At 36.1% G+C, this 11,293-nt stretch overlaps 1 protein-coding gene across 2 annotated transcripts; it reads left to right on the top strand.

The window, feature by feature from the left end:
* The first annotated feature begins 252 nt into the window (after positions 1-252).
* On the top strand, positions 253-9,543 carry LOC130237373 (Fc receptor-like protein 2). 2 transcript variants are annotated; one of them, XM_056468308.1, is made up of 9 exons: positions 253-325; positions 434-460; positions 2,693-2,950; positions 3,116-3,409; positions 3,972-4,241; positions 6,359-6,646; positions 6,715-6,849; positions 8,429-8,453; positions 8,540-9,543. In XM_056468308.1, exons 1-9 carry the CDS (start codon positions 265-267, stop codon positions 8,619-8,621), a joined length of 1,440 nt encoding a protein of 479 aa, XP_056324283.1. In that variant the 5' UTR covers positions 253-264; the 3' UTR covers positions 8,622-9,543. The 2 variants fall into 2 exon arrangements, with proteins under 2 accessions (XP_056324283.1, XP_056324282.1); XM_056468307.1 differs by having other exon boundaries at positions 8,537-9,543.
* Positions 9,544-11,293: the final 1,750 nt, after the last annotated feature.

Here is an 11,293-nt window from a genome sequence, read left to right as displayed (position 1 = left end):
ATGTAAAAATGACGCCTCACGTAAAGCTCCAACATTATCTCTGATGAACATAAGATGAGAAAGACCTGCGGCTCTCTGATATCACACACGCGTGCACACACACACACACACACACACACACACACGCACACACACACACACACACACACACACACACACACACACACACACACATAAACACACACAAACACACACAAACAAGCAAATACAAACACACACACACACTCTCTCTCTTTCTTGCTCACACACACACACACACACACAATGTTAGTATGGGAGTGTATGATGAGCCGATGCCTGTGTTTTCTCCTCATGTCACTCTGCGGTGAGTTACAGACACATTCACTACAGAAAATCATCAACTAAACATTCACACAGTTTACAGTTTAAATCTCACTGTTAATATTTACTGCATTCTCCTTCTGTGCTGCAGTTTCATTGGGACCCGCGGCCAAAATCGGTACTTCTATTTCACTAAGCTTGTGCTGAACACTTATTTAAAAATGTTTTAATATCTTACAAACATGGACTTGTTGTTTGCTGCACTAGACTGCTGTTTTCTTCATAACGTTTGTCTACATTTTATTTTGCATTGTCCTTGTTTACAGAGTAACTAATGCATATATTTAAGTACTAAGTAATATTATTAAATATGTATATGGCGAGGGTTGATGAAGGTTACAGTAGGTTTAAAGTTATTTGCATGTAATTATGCATAAATTATTATTATTCTACAGTAGGTACATGCAGATCTACTCCTGATGATTACATTTAAATGAATATTGTGCTCTTTTGTAGATTACTTGTGGATTACATTTAGATTACATTTGTGCTCTTGTAGATTACTTTGGATTACATTTAGATTACTTTTGTCCTCTTTGTAAATTTATTTTGGATTATATTCAGATTACTTTTGTGCTCTTTTGTTGATTACTTTTTGATTATTTAGATTACTTTTGTGCATTACTTTTAGATTACATTTACATTACTTTTGTGCTCTTGTAGATTACTTATTGATTACATTTAGATTACTTTTGTGCTCTTTGTAGATTAATTTTGGATTACATTTAAATTACATTTGTGCTCTTTTGTAGATTACATTTAGATTGCCTTTGTGTTCCTTTGTAAATTAATTTTGGATTACATTCAGATTACTTTTGTGCTCTTTTAGATCACTTAGATTACTTTTTGATTACATTTAGATAAAATTTTTGCTCTTTTATAGATTACTTTTTGATTACATTTAGATTGCATTTTTGCTCTTTAATAGATTACTTTTTGATTACATTTAGATTGCCTTTGTGCTCTTTTGTAAATTAATTTTGGATTACATTCAGATTACTTTTGTGCTTTTATGTTGATTACTTTTTGATTATATAGATTACTTTTGTGCTCTTTTGTTGATAGCTTTTCCATTATTTAGATTACTTTTGTGCTCTTTTGTAGATTACTTTTGGATTACATTCAGATTACCTCTGTGCTCTTTTGTAGATTAATATTGGATTACAATCAGATTACTTTTGTGCATTACTTTTAGATTACATTTACATTACTTTTGTGCTCTTTGTAGATTACTTTTGTATTACATTTAAATTACATTTGTGCTCTTTTGTAGATTACATTTGATTACATTCAGATTACTTTTGTGCTCTTTTGTAGATTACTTTTTGATTACATTTAGATAAAATTTTTGCTCTTTTATAGATTACTTTTTGATTACATTTAGATTACCGTTATGCTCTTTTGTAAATTCATTTTGGATTACATTCAGATTACTTTTGTGCTTTTACGTTGATTACTTTTTGATTTTTTAGATTACTTTTGTGCTCTTTTGTTGATTGCTTTTCGATTATTTAGATTACTTTTGTGCTCTTTTGTTGATTGCTTTTCGATTATTTAGATTACTTTTGTGCTCTTTTGTTGATTGCGTTTCGATTATTTAGATTACCTCTGTGCTCTTTTTCAGATTACTTTTGGATTGCATTCAGATTACTTTTGTGGCAACCCTTCTCTGACTTCACATATATCTAAGCAGGATAATCTTGTGCTATTTTGATGGATAGAAAGCAAAAATATCTTCATTATTTATCATCAACAAGAGTGTCAATATCTTCTGTTTAAAGTGCAATAATGCAATCACTGTAAGTGTTTGCTGAGACTAACAATGAATAACACTAAGCACAGCTGATGAGTTTAAAACATTCACTTCATATTAGGTGCACTTAGAAAACAGCAGCATTACAAAAAGCAATACTGAAAAACATTAAATTCACAGCAAATATTAAAATATTTCATTTTTAAAAACATCAGATAACAGCAACATTGTAAACGTGAAAATCACAAATGAAAGCATCATTAAGCATCATAAATGAAAAATATAAAGGTTAAAACCTTAAAAATGAGAATGAATTATGAACAACTTATTGCCATTGTGTAAATAAGTAATCATGTAACTGATAAAAAGTAACTGTAATCTGATTGCGAGTATTTTAAAAAGTAGTTTAATAACACGTACTTGATTTGATGTAATCTGATTACGTAATCTAGGTTACATATAATCCACTTCTGCTCTCTGACACATGAAACGTGTAAGAATGACACCGTAAAATAAAGTAATAAGACACATTCAAAAGCTGCACGAGTTTTTAATAATAATCAGTGTGTGATTTTGAAGGGTGTTTGTGCTCTACAGCTGGTTTGAATCAGAAACCGGTTCTCTCTGGACCCCATCTCGCTTATCAAGGGTCTCAAGTCCAGTTCGAATGCGAAGTTCCAGACTTGCTTTCACCTTTGACCTTTGAACTCTGGAAGGACACCGGTCTTATTGCAACAGAGCACAACGTCAAGGTGACCTTTGACCTCGAGGTCACTGAGGGGTCAGAGGGCGAATACTTCTGCAGGGTGACCAGCGGAGGAGTGAGCAGCAACACCATCCACTTCCAGACCGTGAGTGAGTACAGTCACTATTACTGAGATTCATTTACAATCTTTATTTTAATAGCGCACATTATTAGTCTTAACGTACGAATAACATCAAAACTAAGATGTACAGTTCCACTTCAGCACAATAGCACTGCATGTTTTAGTTTGTGTGTAAACAGTGTTGTGGTGTCAGTTCCAGTGTTGGGCGCACGTGTGTCTGCAAACCCGCACCTGCCGCTGCTGCATGAAGGACAGACGCTGGTTCTGCGCTGTGTGGTCCGGAAGGGAACACACCTGTCCTTCAGCTGGTTTCATGATCAGCACGAGGTGAACGCATCTTCAGGACTCTACCGCATCAATGGAGACACGCTCACGGTGGACAGCGCAGGTGAACGGCATGCTGGGATTTACTCCTGCATGGCTGAAAACCAGGTGACGGTCAACCCGAGATTCTCCAGCAGCCCCAACATACAGGTCATCGTCAAGAGTACGACTTTTGTTTTTTTTTAAACTATTTTTATTGTTCAATCCTAATAAAGTGAACTCATATTCAACATTTTGAAAGGGAAGGCGAGTTAAACTTTAACCCTTGTGTGCTGTTGGGTTGTTTTTATCCACTCTGGGGTGATTTTAAGTCTTAATTTGGCCCCAGCTTTCTCTGTGTTTCAGCAAGTGTAATGATTTTTGCTGACAAAACCTATTCTAACACATATTTTGGGAAAAAGCTTTGAAATTTTTTAGAAACTCAACAAACACTCAGATTGACAGATTGACTCCCCTTTGGTGATGTTGGTGCTGCTTTTGACCCCCATTGACATCCATTATAATCGCATTTATTGTTTGTAAAGCTATGCCTGCATATAATCATGCATTCTTAATGGCTGCTGGTTTCCTCTGTTGTGAAGAGGGACAATGTGTCATTTTACTGTTGATCCTCCTTTGCAGTGCAAAAAAAGTGATTATAATGGAAGTCAATGTGGCATAAACAGCACCAACATCTCCAAAGGGGAGTCAATTTAAACAGAACATATTGCGATATTGTTTTTCAGAGCACATTTCTCAGCTGTCTGCGTCTCTATGGGTGTGGTGGGACGGCGCCGCCCTGCAGGCCAACATTAGCTGCGCGGTGGCGTCTGGCTCTCCGCCGCTGCTCTTCAGTCTGCTGCTGGACGGACGGCAGCTGGAGCAGAAACATGTGGATGCTCTGAGCTCCAGATTCTCTGTGCCGATACGCACGGGTCAGGATCTGGGCTTTGCTCGGTGTAGAGCTCAAACAGACACCCGGACGCTGCTGTCGGACCCTGTGCACTTACACGTGGGTGAGCGCAGAGATTTGCATTTTTTCAGATTTACAGTGATCTGATTGGCTGACGCTTTGTCACGGTTGATGATGCATGCGCTCCTTCTGTCATGTTGTCACGTGCGATTGTTTTGTATTCTTCTATGTACTTCTGTTGTGTGTTGTGATCACGTGATTCACTAACTAGGATCAGTCTGTCTTCAGCCCAGCTGTTAGTACCTAGCTTCACCTATTTAAGAAGCGTTGTTTACGTGCTACATTCTCATGTCGTTACTCTTGTTTATGGTTTCTCTGTGTCCCGTCAGAAACCTTGTTGATCTGGTTCACTTTTGGACTCTCGTTTACTCCCGATTCTGCTACCTCTTTTCCCGACGCTGGACGATTTGTATTTGTTGCTCACTGAGCTACTATGCTTGCTATTGGATTAATCTGACCAGTGTGTTTTCCTGAACGTAACACGCTTCTGTTGGCGCCAGTAAAGTTAAGAAATGTCCAACTTCTGCAGTGAGAAACGCCACCGAAGCGGTAAAGATAGAATACATGACTGGCCAGTAGTGTGATATGCCAGCCTGATCTCATGAGAAAATGTAAGTAATTTACGTTTTTCAGTTTAGTGGCGAATTCGAGTTTAGTCGTACGAAATTGTACGATTTTAAAAAGGAGGCCTGGCACCTAACCCCACCCCTAAACCCAACCGTCATTGGGAGATGAGCAAATCTTACTAAATTGTACCAATTAGATCATGCGAATTCGTACGAATTAGCCACTAAATCAAAAAGTTACGAATTGCCGTGAGATTGTGTTGGATATGCACATCAATATAGCAGCATTTTTTGACACTGTATAACAGTAATTAATATTTCTACAGTACTGTGACGGTCAGGTTTGGGGTTAGGGTAGGGTTAGACTTCAATGGAATACAATTAATGGGAAATTTAATAAATAATATAAACAATTTTCGTTAACATCCGGCCGCAGCCATATCTGATCTAGCAACAACCCACTGAAGTGGCGCTGACGGAACCACAATTCAGTTTCGGCAACACTTGACGTCACTCAGATCATTAATTCAATGATGTTTATTGAGTGCAAACACAGATACACACACACACACTGTGGAGCGTTTAAAAACTGCGATAATCAGCTGGTCTGTCTATGAGCTGATTTACCAGTGATCTGCTGATGGATCCGTTTATCTGTGACTTCCATTCAAAAGTAAAACAAACTAATTTACACATTATATTAAGTTAAATCTTTAAAATAATAAAGTTCATCAAAATCTAAATAAAATAATGAAATCTAAATAGTAACATTTATGAAACTAAAATAAAATCTAACTGCTAAAAATCATGCTAATGCTAAATTAAATGCTAAATGCTAATTAATATGAAAAATGTTGCCTTGCCAAAGAACTGAAATAGGATTAAAGTAGTCCCTCGCTATAACACGGTTCACCTTTCGTGATTTTTTTCGTGCAATTTGACATGGCTTTTCCTACAGCGCATTCTGTTCTGCGTCCTGATTGGCTGTAGACCATTGTCAATCAATCTCCTCCGTGCCGTACAGAATGCGTTCAGCTTCCCACATTGACATGAATCTTTGATCGCTAGCTGTGTGACTCTGGACTGTATGTTTGCAAACTTCTGTCCAAAATGTCGACGAAACGTTCTGCACCGTCAAAGGCTCCTGCGGTAGCACTCAAAAGGCAGAGGAAGATGCTAACCATCGCACTAAAACTTCTGTATGTGTTAAAGGAAGGTAGAAGTCGCTAGACGTAGATGTAGGCGCCATTACAGAATAAATAAATGAAGATCGACAGGTTTTGATCTTTGGTTTCATTCTGTAATACTGGACTTATGTTTCTATGAAGGTTTGAACTTTGAGAGTGTTTAAACAAAAAAGAAAAGTGTGAGAATGTTAACGCATGTCTGAGAAAAGTGTATAAAGTGTTTAGTGAGGGGTTTTACAGCCTTTAAATATCTATAATAATAGTAAAAAATAAAGCAGACTACATCGTAGATTTCGCCTTGTGCGGGTTATTTTGGGAACATAACTCCTGTGTTTAACACTGAAGTTACTGAACTGAAAACCTAAATACTAATATGTCAAATCTCTCTGTGAACCTGTGTGTGTCAGTTCCTGTAGGTGGCGCTGTGCGTGTGATGGTGACGTACCTCCATGATGTCAGTGCAATGACAGCAGCCGCTCTGCTCAAATGCATCCCAGAAAGAGGAACGTTCCCCCAGTTCTCCTGGTCTGTGAACCATTCCTCCCTTCCAGCAGGGGGCGACGCTCTCAGCCACCGCGGACAGATCTTAATCCTCACAGATATCGGTTCCGGTTATTACCGCTGTCGCGTACGGGACAGTTTCAACGAGAGCTCTGAATGGCTGGAGAGTGCAGAAGTCTTCGTTCAGAGGACAGGTGAGCGATTTTTACTTTCGCCGATTTTAAAAACACCAGCTGATGATGTTTCCGTATGTTCTTTACAGATCCTGCATTGCCCTCGATGGAGGTCATCGCGTTAGTCTTCTGTTGCTTTCTGTCAATGGTGATCGTCGGAGGCTCAATCTTTATGTTCTGGAGCATCGAGCGCAAAAACCACACCTGCAAACAGCACAGCAATCGTCAGTTCACATTTATACTATTCAGTTTACAGTTATTTCAATTTCAGTTTTCTTTAATTAATCATTTTTTACATATAGTATGCTGATATTTTTAACTGAATACACTTGTTTTTCAGCCCAATCTCATGAGAAAACATAAATATTTTATGTATTGTCGGAAAGGGTCTTATTTGTATATATTCATTTGATTTTATTCATATGTAAAGCTGGAATTTTTAGTTTAACCCTAAACATACCTCTCATTGTGGGATGAGCAGATTGTACTAAAATGTATGAATGAGATTGTACTAATTATATTAGTTAGCCACTATATCAAACAGTTATGACGTAATGTGATGGGACGTTGACAACGGAGGTGCGGATCCAAATGCAGGGTTTATTAAGAGATTGGTCAGGCAAGCAACAGTCAACACAGGGGCAAACAGGTACTAGGCATGGCACGATAACCATTTTCAAGGTATAGCGTGTTTTGGAAAAGTCAAGGTTTTAAAACTCTCAATTTTCTGCAATACCGTTCCTACAGTATGTGTATGATTTTTTTTTTTTTAGGACAGCAGTATCTCCAGCAGAAAAGATATCCAAAGATGCTGTTTTAAATTGTAAAAAAAAATGAAAAAAAATAATGAGGACAGCAGAAGTCAATAGTTTATTTAAATGATTTAGCCTGAGATGTTTACTGTTCCGAAATATTAAAAATGTTTCCTAAAATGAAATATATTGTGTTTAAAATGGAAAAAAGTGTTACCCAGACATTTAAAAAGAATATATTTTAGAGCAGTAATCACAATACTGCAAAACCGTGATATTTTTATCCAAGGATATCACACCGTCCGAATCTTACACCGGCCCATGCCTAGTACATACAGATCATCCAAAAGGTGTAGTCAAAAACAGGCGATTGGTCAGTCCCGGTGGCAAGCAATATAAACAATAAAACACGGCAAAAGGTCAAACACGGCAAGGCAAGGCAAATGAACCCCGTCGTAATGTCACAAATACTGTAAACAAGACTCAGCAAAGATGTGTGTGTGTGCACTGTGTTTAAAGTCCCTGTAGTGAGTCCGTAGCGATCCTCCGGCTGTGTGTGGCCGTGTAATCAAACTGAAACAGGAACAGCTGTGTGCGAGGTGCATGGTGCAACTTGTAGTCCTTTAAAGAGGCAGATTTGTAGTTCTTTAGTGAACTGCGTGTTTACTAATGAACTGCAGCTGCTGGTGATCATAACATATGAATTGCTGTATTTAGAAATAGCTTTTATTATTAGTTTTTTTATTATTATTTATGTTTATTTCTGTTTTATTTTAGTTTATTTCCAGTTACTAACATTGGTGCTTTCACTTAAACCTATAGTTTGCTAACACAGCCACATTATAGATTTTACAATCGTGATATATTACTTTAGCTAAGTTGTTAGTAATTGTTTGATTTTAACATTTTTATTAGATTTTGTTATTTTTTTTTGGTTAAATATCACTGTTTGGACCTCATTTATTTATTAATTTCCATATGTTTAGAATGTTTTGTTTTTAAGAAGTGTTTTCTAAGTTAATTTTCATGCTATTCTCTCTTCTTTTGTCAGAGTGTGTCCAAACCGACCTAATAATGTGAGTTTTCTTTTAGTATATTTATGACATATTATTTGTATATTATGTTCTGCATTAAAGTTTTCCTCATGTGTTGACCTCAGCAGTGTGAACGCTCCAGCAGCTGATGTTTCCCCTGAAACCCAAACTCTGGAAATGAAAACTGTTATCATGGAATTTGAGGCATAAAATCGACCAATCAGAACTGGAGGACCGAATGCACGTCTGGAATCAATTCGACAACATCATCGTTTGTTTGCAAAACCCCTTTAAAATGCAAAGGAAAAACTTTATTATCACTGTTGTTGTTATGGGATCCATGAACTGGTAAATTTTTGGACCAGTATATAATTGAGTCAATACCAGACTGCCGATAAGCTTCAGGATAAACGATATCGTTGACGATAATCGCGCTGCTTTGTCTGTTAATAAACTAGAAGTTGCAGCCTATCATTTTATGTTCCTGAATAACGTCACCATGATATCTGAAAATGCAACGTATATGCAGTAGTGTAATCATGAACAAGATGAACATATAATAACACATTTACTAATAAAACACACCATCCAACTCAAGAGATCTACTGTATTTAGTGTCTCCATACTTCTGTTTACTTAACAGCTGATTCGAATGTTATCCCTCGATTGAATGGACGTTATCAGTGGTTATCAGCTGATAGATTTGGGCAAGTAAGGCTGTTATCATCCATCCACATGGTAAATTAGCTATAGATCACATACGGCTGTGGCTGGAAGTTAATTTATTAAATTAATTGTATTTTATTAACGTGTAGCCCATACCCTATACCACAGTAATGTAAAAACAGATCTGGAGTCCTCTCTATTAGTTTAGATTAACCATGTGGATGGATGATAATAGCCTTCTGAGCCTACCAGTAGATGCACTACTATTGGCCAATATCTATCAGCTGATAACCACTGATAACGCCCATTCAATTGAGTAATAACATTTGAAGCGGGTGGTATTTATTAACTGTGCTAAAGTATTTTATATGTTATATTTTTGCATCAAATTATAGAGAACAGCATTGATAAGAACCGATACTTACATGCAGGCTTGTTATCAATACCAACAATCAATTCCCATACCTACACTGTTGTCATGTTAGAATACGGTCCTGATGGCCTTAATTAATGCTGGAAATAAACCCCACTGGAAAATCACAACTGTGACATATCTGATCTTGTGTTTTTAAATTATAAGCAGGTTTTTATATAAAAACCTCCGTATATAAAAGCTTTTATATAATAAATAAGTGTAAAATTCACCAATCTTTGCTACTGATTTTGCTTTCTTGGAAAATTAATACAAAGATATTTGAATAGCATGTCTAAACTCCTCACTGACACTGATGTATTTATATTTACATCATTTTGTAGAAGTTTTTTGTAATATTTTCGAATTCATTCATTCATTTTCTTTTCGGCTTAGTCCCTTTATTAATCAAGGGTCGCCACAGCGCAATGAACCAACTTATCCAGCATTTGTTTTAAGCAGCGGATGCCCTTCCAGCCGCAACCCAGTACTGGGAAACATCCATACACACTCATTCACACACATACAATACAGTTAATTTTAGCTAACCCAATTCAACTGTACCACATGTCTTTGGACTTGTGAGGGAAACCGAAGCACCCAGAGGAAACTCACAACAACACGGGGAGAACATGCAAACTCCACACAGAAATGCCAACTGACCCAGCCGAGGCTCGAATCAGCGACCTTTTTGCTGTGAGGTGATTGTGCTAACCACTGAGCCACCGTGCTGCCCAAACTTACCAAATTACCTTGGAAAAAAATTATCAATATAGGAATGACTAAAAAAACACAGTTGATCATGCTTGAAGAATCTCGGGAGATGCCAAGAATTTAGGTATATTATATGCAAAAAATAAAGCAATAAATAAACTAACCAATCAATCAATAAAGCAATCTATAAATAAATAAACCAACCAATCAATCAATGAACAAATAAACAACCCAACCAACCAATCAATCAATAAACCAATAAATAAACCAAACAATCAATCAATAAACCAATAAATAAACCAAACAATCAATCGATAAACCAATCGATAAATAAATAAACCAACCAAGAAATCAATGAACAAATAAACAAACTAACCCACCAATCAATCAATAAACCAATAAACCAACCCACCAATCAATCAATAAACCAATAAATAAACCAAACAATCAATCAATAAACCAATAAATAAACCAAACAATCAATCGATAAACCAATCGATAAATAAATAAACCAACCAAGCAATCAATGAACAAATAAACAAACCAACCAATCAATCAATAAATAAAACAAACAATCAATCAATAAACCAATCATAAATAAACCAACCAAGCAATCAGTCAATCAATCAAGCAATCAATAAATAAATAAACCAACCAATCAATCAACAAACTAATCGATAAATAAATAAACAAACCAAGCAATGAATGAACAAATAAACAAACCAATTGATCAATCAATAAATAAACCAATCAATCAATAAATCAATCGATAAATAAATAAACCAAGCAAGGAATCAATAACCAAATAAATAAACCAATCAATCAATAAATAAACAAACCAATCGATAAATAAATAAACCAATCAATTAATCAATCAATAAAGCAATCTATTAAAAAAATAAACTAACCAATCAATCCTTGAACAAATAAACTAACCAACCAATCAATCAATAAACCAATAAATAAACCAACCAATCAATCAATAAACCAATAAACAAACCAACCAATCAATCAATAAACCAATAAATAAACCAACCAATCAATCAATAAACCAATAAATAAACCAACCAATCAATCAATAAACCAATAA

Source organism: Danio aesculapii, chromosome 11 (assembly GCF_903798145.1).
Source record: "Danio aesculapii chromosome 11, fDanAes4.1, whole genome shotgun sequence".
Lineage (NCBI taxonomy): Eukaryota > Metazoa > Chordata > Actinopteri > Cypriniformes > Danionidae > Danio > Danio aesculapii.
The sequence above is the reverse complement of the archived record's forward strand: the minus strand, read 5'-3'. Positions and strand labels throughout refer to the sequence as shown.